The following is a 20,016-nucleotide window of genomic DNA, read 5'->3' on the forward strand; positions in this document are numbered from 1 at the left end:
AATGTACCAGGCATTACTCTAACTTCTTCACACAGATTATCTCATTTAATCTTTACAAAAATTCTCTGAGATAGGTACCATTATTATCTCCATTTTATATGTAAGGAAATCAAGGTATGGAGAAGAAACTATCCTACCACAGTCTCACGTCTAGAAAGTAGAACCTAAGATTCAAACAAAGGCTGCTTGACTTTGGTTATACCCTTAAGCACTGCATTATAGACTTCTCACTCATACCCATATCAATTCCACCTCCAATGGCCTTCTAATAGAATCTTTTGTTGCCTGGCTAGAGTGGAGTGGCGTCATCATAGCTCACTGCAACCTCAAACTCCTGGGCTCAAGGGCTCCTCCAGCCTCAGTCTCCGAAGTAGCTGGGACTATACAGGCACACACCACCACGTCTGGGTAATTTTTCTATATTTTGTAGAGACAGGGTCTCATCCTTGCTCAGGCTGGTCTCAAACTCCTGGCCTCAAGCAATCCTCCCGACTTGGCCTCCCAAAAATGCTAGGATTACAGGTGTGAGCCATGGTAGCCCTTCTAATAGAATCTTTAGAAAGTGCAAATATTTTTAAACTTTGCATATCTCTAAGGATATATGTCCAACTGTATTTTTAAAATTTTTAATTGACACATAATAACTGTACATATTTATGGGGTAAAATTGTACTTAAATTTCGTTACAAAAACCACATATATTTTAAGAAAGATGAATAAATTCTTATTTTTTAAAAAAGTAAAAATCCAGTAAAAAAAAGTAAAAAAAAAAAGTAAAAATCCTGTTTGAAAATATTGCCTTATTCTGGCAGCTTCCAGGGCCTCCCATGAGGACCTTAGAAGCTCAGCAAAGACCATTCAACAATGATTCTTCAGAAATATGACATTAGCTGAATTAAACTGCAGAATGAAAAGCACCCCTGCGAACATGCTTCACGAGGAGTGCTTTGGAGGCAGTATATCATAAGGGTTAAAAGCAGGGACTTGGGAATCAGACTGACCTATGTTTGATTTCTATTTTTGGCACTTATTAGTTGAGTGACTTCAGGCAAGATACTTTAACTCTCTAAACCTCAATTACCTAATCTGTAAACTGGCAATAACACCTATCTCACAAGATTGTCAAGTAAATTAGATTATATAATCTAAGTGCTCCTACATAGTAAGTACTCAACATTACGAACCCATTATTATGAGCAATAACAATCACAAAAATAAAAAAAATTTTTTTGTTCCATTTTTGAGAAGTCTTTCAGAGGAGATATCACTCATTTCTTTTTTTTTTTTCTTTCTTTCTTTTTTTTTTTTTTTGAGACAGAGTGTTGCTTTGTTGCCCTGGCTAGAGTGAGTGCCGTGGCGTCAGCCTAGCTCACAGCAACCTCAAACTCCTGGGCTTAAGCAATCCTACTGCCTCAGCCTCCCGAGTAGCTGGGATTACAGGCATGCGCCACCATGCCCGGCTAATTTTTTGTATATATATATATATTTTAGTTGTCCATATAATTTCTTTCTATTTTTAGTAGAGACGGGGTCTCACTCTTGCTCAGGCTGGTCTCGAACTCCTGACCTTCAGCGATCCTCCCGCCTCGGCCTCCCAGAGTGCTAGGATTACAGGCGTGAGCCACCGCGCCCGGCCTCTTTTTCTTTTTCTTTTTCTTTTTCTTTTGTTTTTTGAGACAGAGTCTCACTCTTTTGCCCTGGCTAGAGTGCCGTGCCATCCACCCCAGCTCACAGCAACCTCAAACTCCTGGGCTCAAGCAGTCCTTCTGCCTCAGCCTTCTGAGTCACTGGGACTACAGGCATGCGCCACCATATAATTTTTTCTATATATATTTTTAGTTGTCCAGATAATTTCTCTCTATTTTTTAGTAGAGACGGGGGTCTCGCTCTTGCTCAGGCTGGTCTCGAACTCCTGACTTTGAGCGATCCTCCCGCCTCGGCCTCCCAGAGTGCTAGGATTACAGGCGTGAGTCACCGCGCCCGGCCTCACTCATTTCTTTTTAAGCCACTTTCCTTGTTTTCCTCTGGCAGGTTTTCAGGGTCAAATTTCCAATATTTTTTTCTATGTATCTCTCTCTCTGACTCCCAAAATTATTTATGTCTAGAGTTTTGAAATATTTATTCCTTATATCTTCATTCATTCATTCCTTCATTCATCCACACAAGAAGTGCCTAGTTTATACAACATACTGGTGCTACGAAGAGTTTAAAAATTAATTGGACACAAACCCTACCTTAAAGAAATTCACAGTCTTCGTTAGCAAGTAAAAATACAGGACACAGAGTTAAATTTGAACCTCAGATAAAGAAGGACTAATTTGGTAGTGTAAGTATGTCCCACGACATGGGACACTGTGATGGAAAAGACTATAATGTAATATAAATGCTATAAAAGGGCGTACAAAGTGATGTGGAATATTCCCTGGAGAGTGTGTCTAAATTCTGATAAGTCTAGAAGGAACTGCATGCCCAGTGATTCCCGTCCTAGAGGGAAAATACTCACCCTGTTTCCAGATCGGACGGCTGACTACACCAGCCGAAATTCATCAGTCCGCTTTGCCACTTACTGCCGCTAGATGCCGCGACAGGCGCAGTCACTGAAACCATAGACAAACGGGCGACTTGGCCGCCCAGAGAGGTTGTAGCCGCGCTCCCGGGATCTTCCTGCGCGTAGAGACCCTTCGCGGGAAGAGGCGTGAGGTGCGGTTGAGCGGAGGAGGTCTCACGAGAGTGGAAGCAAGTCTCGCGATTATTTATTTATCCATTTGCCTAGCGACTGACAACAGGCCGGTTGCTCCGGGTGGAACCCCTAAAGTGGCCTACCCTGACATTGGAGTGAGACCCCAGCCATAGGCTGGGGTTCTTTCCATATACTAGAGACGGATTCAGAGGGGCTACAGGTAATTCGTACTCACCCCAGCAGAAAGGGAACAGCCTTCCTCCCTCCCAAGAGGAATTTAAGAGGACTTCCCTTCTCCCTGCTCACTGTTAACTTCTTCCCATCTCCGTGATAACCGTTCTTTCACCCCTCCCCCACCCCACCACCAACCGTCCTGCTTCCTTTATTCCCCAGGAAACTTATGTGGGGTCCGATCTGCAAGACGGGGGTGGAGATGGGGGTGATGCTCTCGGGATTATTGGATGGGACCGAGAGACTGGTGTTTACCCTCTCTTCGGTGCCCTTTCCCCACCCGAAAGGTGGCCCCAGAGACAGAACTCTTTATGGAACCTCTACAGCCTCCCCTGAGAAACCCCAACAGCCTTGGGAAAACCGACCAACCTGAGAAGAAAGCCACCATCTATATGCGAATACTGTTCTACCCATGCGTGTGTATCTTACAGCTTTGGGGATCTGCTGCAGAAGTTGGCTGTCGTTTCCCTCCGTGATTCTCTCGTTTCTCAGCCAGCCTGCCAGCAGTTCCTAAATAAGGGCTGCAGCAGCATGACTTAACTGCTTGACATGGGGCCAAGAAGCTTTAAGGAAAGTTTGGATGGGGGTGAAGGTTTTATGTAAAACCGGTTTCTTTAGTAAGGAAGAGGAACCATACTGGTTTGGAATTTGTCTCCTGGCTGAGCGCTTAGTGTTCCATACTAGGAGCTTTGTAATCATGTCTCCTTTTGCTTAGACCAAGACTGTTGAAAACCAGACATATGATGAGCGTCTAGAGATTAACGACTCTGAAGAGGTTGCAAGTATTTATACTCCAACCCCAAGACACACAGGTAAAAGAGGAATGAAGAGGAAAGAAGAGAAATGTTCTCAGAACAAAAGTTGGGTTCGTGGTTGTCTTCAAGAAGTTCCTATTTTATAATAGCAAATGTTGACTTTCAAGTTAAGTTGCTTCACTTGCCATTGTTTGTTTTCTAACTAGTTAAGGAGGGAGAAACCACAGCCTCCCAGATTGCAGGATCTTCCCCCAATCCAACCCTATCACCATTTACTTCACGTTAATGCTGTGCTCAGCAATCTTCAAAGGGTTCACTGTTGTATTTTTTTAAACTTATCAAAACCGTGTTTTCCTCAGCTTTGAAGATGCTTCCTAAGCTGCCCTTATCCTACAACCCCAACCAAAATCTCAACGGAATATTTTTGTTATAGAGGACTTGACACCATTCATTTATTCAACAAACATTTTAAAATGCCTACTATGTGCCAGCCTCATGTCTGGCTCTGGGTATACAGTGTTAAAACAAATGACACATTGTCCCTGCCATCCTGGTTCTTGTAATGATGGGAGCCAGATGACAAATAAATAAACAAACATAATTGCAAATGTGCTAAGTGCATTGATGGAGGCAAATTGTTTACTGTTATGGAGAAAATGGTGAGGAGGGGGACCTGCTTTTGATAGGGTGGTCAGTAAAGACCTAAGGAGGTGACATTTGAGACTGAAAAATGAGACGGATCTAAATACTGAGGAAAAGTAGGCCAGGAGGAGGAGACAGCATGTGAGATGCAAAAACTCTGAGGCCTGAAAGAACTTGACTTAGTTTGAGGACCTGAAAGAGACCAGTGTATGGTAGCAGGAACTGGTATATGTTCAGATCAGAGAGGTGGGCAGGAGGCATAACAAGTGGAGCTTTGCAGGCTGTGTTGCTGTCACATGTGGAATGTGATGAAAGGTTCGAAGGCAAGTGTGGGGAACCGGTTGGAGGGACTGTTGCAGTGGCTGAGTTGAAATGGTAGTGGCTTGAACTCCGGTGAGGAAGTTGAGAATAGAGAGGAGGTAAATACCGTACAAGGTACATTGTTGGGGAATCACTAAGACTTCCTGATGGATTGGATTTGGCTCTTGAGTTAGGAATCAGGATGACACCCAGGGTTTTTGTTTATTGTAGTAAAATATACATAACATAAAATTTGCCATTTTAACCTTTTTTTTGAGACAGGGTCGCCCTTTTTGCCCATGCTGTAGTGGAAATTATACTTTTAATCATTCATTATATTTTTTATTGCTTTTATCTTACGGATACTGATTTAGATTCAAATTTGTGACTGTTACTTGCCAGGCTCTGGGTCAGTTCCTTCCATGTAAGTTTTCTCATTTGATCCTTATAACAGTCCTGGGTGAGAAATATTAGTGACCCCATTTAGAGATGGGAAAACTGAGACTCAGAGAGCTTAAGTCATTTTGTTCAAGTAATTGCCCTTCAAACACGGTCTCCTATCTGTAAGTCCAGCACTCTTTTCACTTTATAAGTTCATTTTACCAATGTGTAAACTAAGGGCAGAGTTTATATTATATTGACTAGTATAAGGTCTAACCCAGTACCTTAAGCACAGAAATGCATAGTAAATATATCTTGAATTGAACTGACAGAGCCATGACTACAATTCAGTCTCCTGTCTTTTAGTGATGTTCTGATAAACCCTGTTCCATGAAATGGTTAGGGAATAAATTTTATAAACTGAAAATATTTTCGTATAAAAATCATCTTAACAATAACCTAAAGGTAAAATTTTTCTTGTAAGGACTTCCTCGTTCTGCCCAGCTTGCTAACAAGACTATGGCTGATAACAGCAGTGATGAGTATGAAGAAGAAAATAACAAGGTGCAGTATAACCCACAGCTTCTTTTTTTTTTTTTTTTTTAATTATATCCCTTGAGTTATAACCCACAGCTTCTTGTAAATTTCTGCTTTGAGTTTTTAGTAGTTAGAGATGACAGCAGTTCAACAGTAAACGTGTCTTGAACACTCACATCCAATGGTTAAATATCGTTGAGCTCATGGAGCAAAGTCAGTAGCAAAGAACCTTGAGATTTTGACCTTTCCTCAGGAATAAAGCCTACTGTACAGCCGACTTTGGTGAGGGATTTCATATAATGTAGGCCAGTGTTTCACAAACTTTACTGATTGTAAGAATCACCTGGGGTACTTATTTTTAAAATACTGATTCCCAGGCCCCAACCAGAATCTCAAAGGTAAAAGCCTGGGAATTCATATTTTCAAGAAGCAGGCCAGATAATTCTTATGGTAAAGCAAGTTTGGAATTATTGGTCTAGGCATTTTTTCATTGTCAACACTTGTGATACTGCCAATACTTTGTGAAAGAGATTTTAATTTTGAGGTCTTAAGACCCACATGTCCCTTTGCTGTTATTCTGTGAGCCTAGAGAAAGATGAAAGAAAGATGAAAACCTTCTGAAAGATAGAAAGATGCCTACATCTTTAGCTAGGTAGGACCTTAGAGTTGCTCATGTGCTCTTTTAACGATTTGTGTTCAGCCTTAGCATATGATCTATGGTTCCATTTTAATGGTCCTTTAAGAACGGGAGCTTTGGAAATTCAGGCAAAGAATATTTGAAGTAATACAGAAGGCCGTAGTGATATAGACTGATTTCATGAAAAGCCTAAAAGGTAATATTTTAAGGTGGGTCCCACTCTATGACTAGTGTGCTGCTTTAACATCTTACACACGAGGTAATTTCTTAGGCATTTGTTTGTAGTATATAAAGTCCTTTGCCTTTATATTGGGTATTTTGCAAAGCACAGCTTTGAAGAAGCAGACAAAGTTTCCTATTTCCTATTCCTTTTTCCACTTGGCCTCTGAATTTTGTATAGCCACCCTGAATCCTTTTAGTCTTCATGCTGTGGTCAGTATTCAAGGCTCATTTATTTTTCCGGAATCAGCAGAAAGGATCTACTTTTGAATAATCTTTAAATTGACAATCAATATTCTTTTTTTTTTTTTTTTTTTTGGAGACAGAGTCTCACTCTCTGTTGCCTGGGTAGTGTGCAGTGATGTCATCATAGCTTTCTGCAGCCTCAAATTCCTGGGCTCAAATGATCCTCTTACCTCGGCCTTCCAGAGTGCTAGGATTATAGGCATGAGCCGCTGTGCCCGGCCTGACAATCAATATTCTTAAAAATTCCATTTGCCAAAACTGCTTCCCATGTGACTAAGGGTAATTTTGACAAATCTTGAATTGAGAAAGAAAACTCTGAAAGGTTCTTATCAATTATATACCAATAAGGCATAGTGCATAGTCACTGAATAAATTCTGCAACTGTGTTTCATTATCTGTCTTACATATTACAGATTATAATAGAGTATATTTTTATCTATATATAATAAATCTGTTATTCTTAGAGGAAATAGTGACCCAAAGCAATTTTTTTTTGTTTTTGAGACAAGGTCATGCTCTGTCACCCCAGCTAGAGTACAGTAGTGTCATTATAGCTCACTGCAGCCTCAAACTCCTGGGCTGAAGCGATCCTCCTGCCTCAGCCTCTCTAATGTTTGGGACTACAGGCACGCACCACCACACCCAGCTAATTTTTTCTAATTTTTTTTTTTTTTTTAGTAGAGACAGGGTCTCGAGGTAGCTCAGGCTGGTTTTGAACTCCTGACCTCAAACAATCCTCCCACCTTAGCCTCCCAGAGTGCTAGGATTACAGACATGAGCCACCGTGCCCAGCCCAAAAGCAATTTTTGATGTCCTGTAATGTGTCACAGCTTTGTGTGCCAATAGCTGCTTAACTATAAAGAAACATTGAGTAACTATTAAAAACTGGAACCAAGCGTCTTTTAACCTTAATATAAGCCGTATGCCATATGGAAACCAAGCTTTCAAAACCTACTTTTAAAGGGGGCCAATTGGTCATCCTTCAGGTCCTAAGGGAGGGCATGCCACAGGCTCTACGCCACAGAGGCAAAGACATGGACCTTGTCCCATCTGCCCCTGTAAATCCTAAGTGCCACCAGACCCCTTCTCATGGACTTGAAAGGGTAGGATGGTACATAGAGAACCAGAAGCTCAGAAAGGTAGGGTGTAATAAATGCTAAGAACAAAAGAGCTGCATATCTTGAGATAGACGGGATAGTCATTGCATTTGACTTATGGGGGAAGGGAAGGGAAAGATGGATAAGTCAGATACGCATGAAGAGAAATATCACTGGACGAAAATAGAAAACCCATAGTCTCTAGAACTGCTGATGAGAATTCAGGCACAGGGTTGATTATGAACTTTATTTTGGTTGTTTCAAACAGCTTACCCTGGGTAGTCTTGCAAATTAACTACTAGATTTCCTTCCTATGACCTTTGTGAGTATTCAGATTCTCTAAAGTTTCTCTTTCCCACTTCATCTTACCCCATTTCCCCCCAAAATAGAGTTGCCATCCTCTTTTTTGAAAGTCCCTAGGTTTTAGGGTTGAAGCTGTCTAGAGAAAGTTGATGCAGGGCTCTCAGGATCTCCTGAATAACAGATACAATAGATACAAATTAGATAGAATTTATACCCAGCCTCAAGTAGAGAAATGGAATATAGTTATGGAAAGTGGGAACCCCGTTTGAAGCTGAGCAGGAGAAGGCTCTCAAGCCCCTTCTGGAAAGTGCTTCCTTCTCTTTCTGGTGATTAGGTGCCTGGTTGAGGGGGGTGGGTATTGGTTAGAGCCATAGGGAACTGGGCATAGGTACATTAAATTTCTCTTTATGTGAACCTCTCTACGCCTGCCCTGCCCTATCTCAGGAGAAGAAGAAAACCTCACAGTTGACACCTCAGCGGGGCTTTAGTGAAAACGATGATGATGACGACGACTCATCCGAAACTGATTCTGATGATGATGATGACGATGAAGAGCATGGAGCCCCTCTGGAAGGGTGAGGAAAGGACATCCACGCCCAGGAGGAAAATACTTCCTTCAAAACACTGGACCGGAAGGACGTCAGATAGAAGCAGAATTCCAGCATCTCTTTTGATCTCTATTTAAGGTTTTCAGATGTCTTAGAATGATGAGTTTTCATTCCACTGTGGCTTCACTGCCTCATCCAGTCCTGTGGTGTCACTTGCACTAACTGAAACATTTGTGGGCTCAGGGATTACATGAAGTTTTACTGAGTAAATCTGAAAGATGGTTCCTCCCTTCAGGGGGCTCACTTTCTAGGAAAGAGAAAATAAATTTGTATACATACCAAAGCATTTGTTTTTAGCAAGGCAAACAACATACATGCACACAAGCATTTCCATTTTAGGCTCAAGTCCTTTTTGAACAGGTAGAGAAGAGGAACTTCAGGAGCCCCACATTGAGGCAAAATGTTCCTGGATGGTGCTTAAGTAAAAAAATCTCCTCACCCTGTCTAGCCCTAGTTTTAAAAGCCCTATAGGTTTTAAGCAAAATGGATTCTAAGGCCCATCCATTTAAAATACCGGTTAAATGACAGCATAACCAATCAGTAGAATTCTGTCTAGTCGTTAGAAAATCTGAGGCAGCTCTCTATGCGCTGGTAAAGAACAAGCTCCAAGAGATACTGAGGGTTTTTTTGTTTTGTTTTGTTTTTGAGACAAAGTCTCGCTCTGTTGCCGTGGCTACAGTGTGGTGACAGCCTAACTCACAGCAACCTTAAACTCCTGGGCTCAAGCGATCCTCCTGCCTCAGCCTCCCAAGTAGCCGGGATTACAGGCATGTACCAGCACGCCCGGCTAATTTTTTTTCTATTTTTAGTTGCTCAGCTAACTTTTTTCTATTTTTAGCAGGGACAGGGTCTCGCTCTTGCTCAGGCTGGTCTTGAACTCCTGGGCTCAAGCGATCCTCCGGCCTCAGCCTCCCAGAGTGGTAGGATTACAGGCGGTGACACAGCTGATATTGTTTTTTTTTGTTTTTTTTTTTTTTTTTTTTTTGAGACAGTCTCACTTTGTTGCCCAGGCTAGAGTGAGTGCTGCCGTGGCGTCAGCCTAGCTCACAGCAACCTCAAACTCTTGGGCTCAAGCGATCCTCCGGCCTCAGCCTCCCGAGTAGCTGGGACTACAGGCATGCACCACCATGCCCGGCTAATTTTTTCTATATATATATTTAGCTGTCCATATAATTTCTTTCTATTTTTTAGTAGAGATGGGGTCTCGCTCTTGCTCAGGCTGGTCTCGAACTCCTGAGCTCAAACGATCCGCCCACCTCGGCCTCCCAGAGTGCTAGGATTACAGGCGTGAGCCACGGCGCCCGGCCACAGCTGATATTGTTAAATTGAAAAAAGGTGTAAAAGAGTGTTTATGCTGTGCTACCATGTATGTAAAACAAATACTACATAGACTGTCTCCGGAAGGATAAACTAGAGCTAGTTATAATAGTGAAATTACCTTTCAGGGAGGAACTTGGAGGCAAGAGGACAGGTGGAAGATACGATTTTTCACCCTATATATTTCGTACCTTTTATTTTTTGTATCATGTGCATGCACCATTTATTAAATAAAGTTTTAGTAAAAATGAAAAATAGTTATCTTTGGATTATCCACCTGCTGCCAGGCACTAAGTAAATGAAGCAAATGTTCAATCCCAGACTGACTTCTCCTGCTTCACACTTTATTTCATGATCATATCCTAGATCTATAAATTATAATCTGAGGAAATATAAATTTCAAATCATCAATATATTTAATTTTTTGTTAAGCAAGTTCCCCTGGAAGAACCATTTTTTTTTTTTTTTTTTTTTTTTTTTGGTAACAGGGTCACTATGTCACCTAGGTTGGAGTACAGTGGCTCAATCATAGCAATCATAGCTCACAGCAGTTTCCTACTCCTGGGCTCAGCAATCTTCCCGCCTCAGCCTCTCAAGTAGTTGGGATTACAGGCACATGCCACATGCCCAGATAATTTTTATATATTTTTTGGTAAAGATGGAGTCTTGCTATGTTGGCCAGGCTGGTCTCGAACTCCTGGCCTCAAGCAATCTTCCCAGGTCAGTCTCCCAAAGTGCTGGGATTACAGGTGTAAGCTACCATGCCTGGCTGGAAGAACCTTACTAATAACCTTCCAACTCCTTTATACACTTTGCCAATGATTATTACATTTTACTGAATAGTAATTAATGTTATGTGTTCTACTTTTTTACTATATATTTGTTCATATATTGATACAAGTACTTTTTTTTTTTGAGACAGGGTCTCACTTTGTTGCCCAAGTTGGAGTGCAGTTGTGTGATCATAGCTCACTGTAGCCCCAAACTCCTGGCCTCAAGCAATCCTCCCACCTCAGCCTCTGAAAGTGCTAGGATTATAGGCATGAACTACCATGCCTAGCTCGACACAAGTACTTTTTAATAACTATGCAATGTTTAATTTGACATACCCAACCATTTTCCAAATGGATATTTCATTTGTTTCTAATGTTTTACTTTTATAAATAACACTGTTAAAAACATCTATAAAATTCCTGTTTTTCTTGGTGTAAATTATTTTCCCGTCAGAAATTCAAATCTCTTATTGTACCTTTTCTTATCCCTTTCATTCACAAAAAAGGTAAAACTATTTATGCTACATTTTAACATAAAAAAATTATGTTTTTTGCCGGGCACAGTGGCTCACACCTGTAATCCTAGCACTCGGAGGCCGAGGCAGGAGGATCGCTTGAGGTCAGGAGTTCGAGACCAACCTGAACAAGAGCGAGACCCTGTCTCTACTAAAAATAGAAAAAATTAGCTGGGCATGGTGGCTCATACCTGTAGTCCCAGCTACTCGGGAGGCTGAGGCAGGAGGATCATTTGAGCCCAGGAGTTTGAGGTTGCTGTGAGCTAGGCTGATGCCACGGCACTCTAGCCCGGGTAACAGAGCAAGACTCTGTCTCAAAAATAAATAAATAAATAAATAAAATTATGTTTTGGATTTTCTGCAGCTCTGTTCTTCAGAGTCAGAGATAATTGAGAGTTAATTATGATCAACTAAAGTTGTCCTGCAAGCTTTCTGGAAAGGCAGATGTGGGAGAAGCAGAAGCTAAGTTCAGGGTCATGGCCCTGTGGTGAGAGTAACACATGGGCTGAACCAAGACTGTCACTTCTGCTTTTCTCTGGCCACCTTGAATGAACTGTATTTTCCTTTCCCAGGGCCTATGATCCCGCAGATTATGAGCATTTGCCAGTTTCTTCTGAGATTAAGGAACTCTTCCAGTACATAAGTAGGTGAGTACTAGGACCTCCCACCACACCCCCCATCCCTACCTTGCCTCACACCTTTCCTGCTTGGCTTGGTGGTACAGTGAGCATAGCTGCCTTCCAGACCTTTCCTACCTCTCTAGTCTGAAACAAGGCTATTCTCCTTAGATTTTTTTTTTTCAGTCTGAATAGTAAAGTAACTTTCTTTGAGTGTCTTCACCTTTCCCTGGCAATATCTCCTAGGTACACACCTCAGTTGATTGACCTGGACCACAAACTGAAACCCTTCATTCCTGATTTTATCCCAGCTGTTGGGGATATTGATGCATTCTTAAAGGTATAGTCAATACATCCTAAAAATATCCTTAAGTGTTCCTTCTGACCCCCCATTACTCTCAAGTTCTACCAATTTCTTTGACTAGCATTGGCTACCTTGATATATATTCATTCTTCAATTGCATTCAAGTTCTTTTTTTTTTTTCCATGGTGGGGGGGGGGCGGTGTCTTCTGGTGAGGACCGGAAAACCTACTAGACAAATTCTAAAAGAGTGTGTAGCACTTGCATTCAAGTTGTTAATCTTGCTGTCTATTCAGAATTATACTCATTGCTATTAAGTAATACTTTAATACTTTATTAAAATACTTTATTATTTTATATATTAAAATTTTGTCATGTATTTGCCTCCTAATTATCCATGACTTCAGGTTTATTTGTTTATTTTTTTATTTTTTTGAGACAGCGTCTCACTCTGTTGCCCAGGCTAGAGTGCCGTGGCATCAGCCTAGCTCACAGCAACCTCAAACTCCTGGGTTCAAGCAATCCTCCTGCCTCAGCCTCCTGAGTAGCTGGGACTATAGGCATGTGCCACCATGCCTGACTAATTTTTTCTGTATATATTTTTAGTTGTCCATACAATTTCTTTCTATTTTAGTAGAGACGGGGTCTCACTCTTGCTCAGGCTGGTTTGGAACTTCTGACCTTGAGTGATCCTCCCGCCTCAGCCTCCCAGAGTGCTAGGATTACAGGCGTGAGCCACCGCGCCTGGCCCAGGTTTATATTTAAGCTCCCATAGATCACATATGTTTTTCTAGCTAGTATTTAGTGCAGCATAATAAACACGCATGCTTCTTAATGCTGGTAACAATGATGAACCAGAAGAGTTCTCCCTCTTCAGCTTATTGAAAGCAGCAGGTGCAGCCTTGTTACGGCTTTCCCATTTTCTTTCTGCTTCTTACCTTTTTCTTACCCAGGTCCCACGTCCTGATGGAAAGCCTGACAACCTTGGTCTGTTGGTATTGGATGAACCTTCTACAAAGCAGTCAGACCCTACAGTGCTCTCACTCTGGTTAACAGAGAACTCCAAGCAGCACAACGTCACAGTAAGATACTAGCCAGTGCAGGCCCCAGCTGGAGAGGGCCAAGAGTGGAGGCTTTGCCAGCCTTTGTGCACTTGACTTACTGTTTACCTAAAGGGATGACTGTGGCTTTGGGCCAGCCCTAATTTTTTAATGACAGCTTTATTGAGGTATAATTTACATACCATAAAATTTGCCCTTTGAAATTATATAGTTCTTTGGTATTTAGTATATTCACAAAGTTGTACAGTCATCACCACTACCTAATGTCGAATATTAGGAAATTTTCTAAATATTGGAAAGAGACCCCACACCCATTAATGGCCACTCCTCACTCCCCAACCTCCTTGTAGACCCTGGTAACCACTTCATTCCTTTTTATGGCTGAATAATACTCCACTGAATGGATATACCACATTTTGTTTATCTGTTCACCAGTTGTTTCCACTTTTATTAATAATGCTGCTTTGAACATTTGTGTCCAAGTTTTTGTGTATATATACATATATATATGCAATTCAAGTTTTTTGGAGAGATATATATATATATATATATTGGAGAGAATTGCTGGGTCATGTGGTAACTGTATGTTTAACCACTTGAGGAACTGCCAAACTGTTTTTCCAAAGTGGCTACACCATTTTACAATCTCACCAGTAACGAAAGTTCCAGTTTCTCCACATCTTCACTAACACTTGGTATTGTGTCTTTTTGATTCTAGCCATCCTAGTGGGTGTGAAGTGGCATTTCACTGTGGTCAGTCCTGCCCTGTTGACCTGCCCTTGCCCATGCTGCAGCAGATGTCATCGGGGTTTCCTGCCCCTTTATTGGCTGCTGTCAGGCTTCCCTTTCATCAGCTTCCTTGTGTATAAGGAGCAGCAGATATGATGGGCCACTCTGTAAGAAAAAGAGCACTACTTCACTGCCATCAGCCAGGCTTTCTACTTATTTTTCTAGCAACATATGAAAGTAAAGAGCCTGGAAGATGCGGAAAAGAATCCCAAAGCCATTGATACGTGGATTGAAAGCATCTCTGAGTTACACCGTTCTAAGCCGCCTGCGACTGTGCACTACACCAGGTAAGAGATACTACATTCTTTACGACAGTAATCCATAGTAACCTTCACCACCCATGAACCATTGCTCCTGAGCAGAGGCCCAGAGACTAGGGACATATTTGATCAACCTGAGGGCCTATGGATCCCGGCAGCTGCCGGCTCAGATGGCTGACATGCTCTGGTATCATTACTGAGCCAGCTCCTCCAAACCCCAGGCCCTGGGGAAGTTTGGTTTGCTCAGTTTAGGTTCTCCTGAAATCTTAATGTGCCAGATTGAAGACCTCTCCCTCATCCTAGAATATCCTGGTCCCCAGGCTGCTGATGTCCAGTCCACGTTTCTTGTTCATATTTACCTCTGTACTTTCAGGCCCATGCCGGACATTGACATGCTGATGCAGGAATGGTCCCCAGAGTTTGAAGAGCTTTTGGGCAAGGTGAGTGGAAGGTAACAAGAGGTAAGAAAGTATGGCATTCACTCTAGGGCCTGTGATTTCTCTCTTTCTGTATCATCATAATCACTATCATTATTTTTTTTTTTTTTTGAGACAGAGTCTCACTCTGTTGCCCAGGCTAGAGTGAGTGCCGTGGCGTTAGCCTAGCTCACAGCAACCTCAAACTCCTGAGCTCAAGCGATCCTCCTGTCTCAGCCTCCCGAGTAGCTGGGACTACAGGCATGCACCACTATGCCCGGCTAATTTTTTTTTTTTTTATATATATATTTTTAGCTGTCCATATCATTTCTTTCTATTTTTAGTAGAGATGGGGTCTCGCTCTTGCTCAGGCTGGTCTCGAACTCCTGAGCTCAAACGATCCGCCCACCTCAGCCTCCCAGAGTGCTAGGATTACAGGCGTGAGCCACCGCGCCCGGCCTATAATCACTATCATTATTATCATCAATTTCTTAATGGTAATACATGAAACCCATGTATATGTGGGAATTTGGTATATAACGAAGGTTGTTTTTTAAATGATTCACAATAGAATGAGGCTGCAATGAGACAACTGACCGTCCATTTGAAAAAACTTAAATTAGGTCTCTGCTTCAACCATATACATACATAAATTTTAAATGAATTAAAGAGTTAATATAAAAATAAAACTATTCAAATAAGAAAATATAGGAGAAATTAGAATGGTTAGGTGTTTCTCAGCATAATAAGAAACTTAAAAGCTATACTGGGGAAAATATGACAGTTTAGACTCAAAGATAATAGGTTCTAAGTACCGATACCATAAACAAAGTTAAAAGACAGTGACAATTAAAGAAAAATTATTATATATATATATATATATGTTAGACAAAGTTACTGTCCAGGCAGAGAGCTCCTACAGAGCAGTAAGAAAAGGAAACTGAACAAAACATGATTAACAGGTCCTTCCCGGCCATGACATTTAAAATTATTACACTAGTGGCCCAACATCCCCTACCCTCTTTCCCAACTTTTTCTCTATAACTTAACTTCTAACCCACTATAGTCTTTACTTATTTTGTTTCTCCCACTAAAATGTAAACTCCATGAAGACAGAGATTTTTTTGTACATGTTTATTTAGGAATTGATTATAAAAGCAAAGAATTGGAAACATTGTCTTTCCTCTCAGCATTTTAAAGCTGTAGCTGAGAGAAATGTCTCATTAGGGGATCGAATGGCTAGATTGTAGTATTAGTATATTCATTCAGTGAAATACTATGCAGCGGAATATTATTTGGCCTTGTTTTGCTCTAATATGAAGAAATAGTAATGATATATTGTTAAATGGAAAAAGCAAATTGCAGAACTATAAGTACTCTGTTTTTTGTAAAAAGAGAAAAAAGTTTTAAGAAGACAGTGGTTTTTAAACTTACAATATGACTTGTTTAGATCCAGAGCCTGTCATCTGAGTGAGATGTCATGTCCATCTTCCCTGTTCCTATGGTATCCTGGGACCATTAGCATTACAAGTCACTGCATAAATACTTGGCCGTAACCGCGGACTAGTTTCTTCTATACAGATAGATCTACATAGGAAGACAACATGGCAGTATATTTTACTTATAAAATCTCCTGGTCCTAATAATAATAGATCGTGAATTATTTTGGTGCTTAATAAGTATGACCAATTCCATCTTACTGATCGGGAAAAAGAAAGAGCAAGATTAAGTTGTTGGCAAGGCTGATTTCTTCTGAGGCCTCTTTCTTTAGTCTTCTCTATGTGTCTTCACACGGTCTATCTGTTTGTGTCTATGCCCCTTAGTCTCTTCTTCTTGTAAGGACACCAATCATTAGATTATGGCCCACCCTAATTTTAACTTATTTATGTATTTATTTATTATTTTTTCTATAAAGACCCTATCTCCAAGTGTAGTCACATTCTGAAGTATAGATGGTTAGGCCTCAATATATGAATTCTGGGGGAACACTATTCAGCCCATGTCTTATGCTAAGAGCTCTTTGCCTTCAGAGAGAGAGAGTGCTGCTAGGATCACTGAAGTTTGGTCCATTCCACACCCCTTCCAGGTGAGCCTGCCCACGGCAGAGATTGATTGCAGCCTGGCAGAATACATTGACATGATCTGCGGTAAGCTCCTCCTTCCTTTCCTATCCCCCCCACCCCCACCCCACCCCGCCATAGATCCATTGGATAGATCCACTCCAGGCTTTTGAAAAGCTTGTTCACTCGGGAGAGATAGCATCTTGAGTTAGAGCCTTCAGCTGAGGCTAGTATTCAAGGGTGGTGTTTGGGCTTAGGTGACTACTTGCTGGGTACTTAACTCCCAAAATCATAGAAACACGTCTCATCTGGGAGGAGGTTGGCTATCCTAAACAGAAATGCCCCATAATTCCCAGAGTTTGTTTGCTTCCGTTCCTGGGAGTTTTTCTTCATTTCAGCCATCCTAGACATCCCTGTCTACAAGAGTCGGATCCAGTCCCTCCACCTGCTCTTTTCTCTGTACTCGGAATTCAAGAACTCACAGGTACGGCAAGCGTCAGGGCTTGACTTGGGCTGCAGTGAGGAGAGCCGCAGTCTCCGCTGTTTGAGCCTGCTGTGATTGTGTCGTGTGGCAATGGAGGATGTCTCTGCCTGGAGTTACCTTTGCCCTCCCTCATAATTAAAGAGCAGCAAAGGAGGCAGTGGTGGGGCTTTCAAAGGAAGGGGAAAGTAAAGAGATCTGGGCCTGAGATGAAGCTAGGTAAGGATGTTCAGAGGACACTTGTTTTTTTAAAAGATAAAGTTCTTCCTGCCTCATGAATGGAAGCAGGAAGGAAGTAAAAAGGGGTTCATTTTTGAAGAAAGTGGGACAACTCTTTAGCTGTTTTTCAAAGACAGCACCAAGGAATTGTTTTGGAAGGAGAATTGGGAGAAAATTGGAGCTTAGAGGGTTTTAAAGAAGTTAGTTCTTGCTAAAACGTAGCAACTAGCATATCCTCAATACTCAACAATGTTCCCTCTCGTCTTTCCTTGCAGCACTTTAAAGCTCTTGCTGAGGGCAAGAGAGCCTTGAGCCCTCCGTCCGTCTCCACCTCCCAGGCCGGAGATGCAGAGACAGTAACCTTCAGCTGAGACCCCTCCCGAGCCACCCTGGGGCTGAACTGGCTCTTCTGCCCCAGCTGAGACAGATCATTGTCAGCCACCTGGTGTCCCTGCCTTGCCACAGCTTGGCTCAGGGGTAGTACATGTCCTGCTACCCTCTCTGCCAAAGAGCACTTAACATGTTTGTTAAACAGCTCTGCCTGGCTCAGATTGCCTTCCCGGGGAAGTTTTGAATCTACACCACTGTGGGGATTTGAGTTAGAAGAATTGGAATTTCTGAGATCCCATGGAGCTCAGTTTGGAAGGAAAGCTTAAAAGATGTCCTTTTTGGGATAGGGGTGGAATTATTTTCTTTCATTCATAGAGTTGGTGGGCAAAGATTTTATAAATAAAATGCTCTATTGTCAGATTATCCTGCTGTTCTATAATATGAAAGGGAAAAGCCTGCCTGAGCGTAAGGCAGAGACAACTTGGCTTAGCAATGGGCACTAAGAGAACAGTTTAAGCAAACCAGCTTTGTGAGATAAAATCAAACCCCAGTCCTCCAAGATTGGCAGGAGAGGGAATCATTTTTCTCCTGGAATTTAATTGTTCTAAGGGTGTTTCTCTAGTTAATGCTGCCTTCCTTACAGGCCACCTGCCTGTCTAGCTTCAGACCTGTCTGGTTGTGGTGTCAAGGAGCCTAGCTATTGCAGCAATCCAGGTGATAGATGGATGGGGTGGTTGTAGTAGACATGGACAGATTTGAGAAATATTTTGGGGTTTTACCCAGCCAGGCTCCCATCGGGAAATCTGAAATCATGCTAGTTATTTCTAACAAAGGGTTTTTTGGGGGTTTTGTGGTTTGTTTGTTTGTTTTTTTTTTTTTTGAGACAGTCTCACTCTGTTGCCCAGGCTACAGTGCCGTGGCGTCAGCCTAGCTCACAGCAACCTCAAACTCCTGGGCTCAAGTGATCCTCCTGCCTCAGCCTCCCGAGTAGCTGGGACTACAGGCATGCGCTACCATGCCTGGCTAATTTTTCTACATATATATATATTTTTAGCTGTCCAAATCATTTCTATTTTTTAGTAGAGACGGGGTCTCGCTCTTGCTCAGGCTGGTCTCGAACTCCTGACCTCAAGTGATCCTCCCGCCTTGGCCTCCCAGAGTGCTAGGATTACAGGCGTGAGCCACCGCACCTGGCCCAACAAAGGGTTTTTAATATAGGGAATTGTAAAAAAGAAAAAAAAAATGTTGGAAAGATTGAAGCAGCAAAAGGGAGCATGGAGGGTACTGAGGAACATAAAGGTGAAAAGGTCAAAAGAGTGGAAGCCTCTGCAGGTGCTGGCAGCAGAGGTGCCGCGGTGGCCAGTCTTCAGTGGCTGAGGAAGTGGCACACGAGAGTGCTGCTCAAGACTGCAGGCCTCTCCCGCCACTGCAGTGACTGTGAGCAACGGCTGCTGCTTCCTTTCTCACACCTTCTCAGCTCCTGCCAGTGCTTTCCACTGGCAGAAGGTAACAGTGGGCAGGGAAATCTGGAACATTCAGCAGTAGAAAGCAGAGCACCGAAGGGAAAGTATGGGGCTGAGAGACAACAGATAAATAGCCAGTGGGGGTAGGACTGACAGAACTGGTGGTAGATTGGATGTGGGGGATAGAAGGAAGGAAATCAGGGGTGACTCCCAATTTTTTTTTTTTTTTTTTTTGCTTAAGCAAGTGAATGGATCACGGCAGCAGTCCCCAACTGTTTTGGCCCCAGGGACCGGTTTCATGGAAGACTTTTCCACATACTGGGGGGTGGGGGGGATGGTTTTGAGATGATTCAAGTGCATTACATTTACTGTGCAAACCTCTCTGCTAACGACAATCTGTATTTCAGCCGCTCCCCAGCACTAGCATCACTGTTGCAGCTCCACCTCAGGTCATCAGGCATTAGATTGTCACAGGGAGCGCACAACCTAGATCCTTCACATGCGCAGTTCACAGTAGGGTTCTCGCTCCCTATGAGAATCTGATTCTGTCTCTGATCTGATAGGAGGCAGAGCTTATGCGGTGATGTGAGCCACGGGGAGCAGCTGTGAATACAGATGGAGCTTTGCTAGCTTGCCTGCTGCTCACTTCCTGCTGTGCGGCCTGGTTCCTAACAGGCCACATACGGGTACCAGTCTGCAGCCTGGGGATAGGGGACCACAGGATCATGGAGCCAAGTACTGATATGGGGGAAAGTGGGAAAAAAATTGATTGGAGGGG

At 42.4% G+C, this 20,016-nt stretch overlaps 1 protein-coding gene and 1 non-coding gene across 3 annotated transcripts; one reads left to right on the forward strand and one right to left on the reverse strand.

Moving 5' to 3' along the window:
• The first annotated feature begins 2,717 nt into the window (after window positions 1-2,717).
• Window positions 2,718-18,180, forward strand: IFT46 (intraflagellar transport 46). 2 transcript variants are annotated; one of them, XM_069468870.1, is made up of 13 exons: window positions 2,718-2,900; window positions 3,627-3,723; window positions 5,474-5,553; window positions 7,615-7,767; window positions 8,473-8,603; window positions 11,814-11,888; window positions 12,105-12,198; window positions 13,113-13,241; window positions 14,175-14,296; window positions 14,643-14,709; window positions 16,772-16,832; window positions 17,144-17,229; window positions 17,721-18,180. In XM_069468870.1, the coding sequence occupies exons 3-13, from the start codon at window positions 5,509-5,511 to the stop codon at window positions 17,814-17,816; spliced, it is 1,059 nt and encodes a 352-aa protein (XP_069324971.1). In that variant the 5' UTR covers window positions 2,718-2,900; window positions 3,627-3,723; window positions 5,474-5,508; the 3' UTR covers window positions 17,817-18,180. The 2 variants fall into 2 exon arrangements, with proteins under 2 accessions (XP_069324971.1, XP_069324972.1); XM_069468871.1 differs by lacking the exon at window positions 7,615-7,767.
• LOC138385582 (U7 small nuclear RNA) lies at window positions 12,358-12,422 on the reverse strand. The gene has a single exon (XR_011233803.1). It is a non-coding gene; the product is annotated as a U7 small nuclear RNA (small nuclear RNA).
• Window positions 18,181-20,016: the final 1,836 nt, after the last annotated feature.

Source organism: Eulemur rufifrons, chromosome 6, assembly GCF_041146395.1.
Source record: "Eulemur rufifrons isolate Redbay chromosome 6, OSU_ERuf_1, whole genome shotgun sequence".
Classification (NCBI taxonomy): domain Eukaryota; kingdom Metazoa; phylum Chordata; class Mammalia; order Primates; family Lemuridae; genus Eulemur; species Eulemur rufifrons.

What these genes read in the sequence shown, in the direction of transcription:
- IFT46 (XM_069468870.1), top strand. Translation starts at nt 5,509, where the DNA reads ATGGCTGATAACAGCAGTGATGAGTATGAAGAAGAAAATAACAAG. An exon ending in AGAACCAGAAGCTCAGAAAG is followed by an intron (nt 7,768 to 8,472) that starts GTAGGGTGTAAT and finishes GCCCTATCTCAG; the next exon opens with GAGAAGAAGAAAACCTCACA. An exon ending in CATGGAGCCCCTCTGGAAGG is followed by an intron (nt 8,604 to 11,813) that starts GTGAGGAAAGGA and finishes TTCCTTTCCCAG; the next exon opens with GGCCTATGATCCCGCAGATT.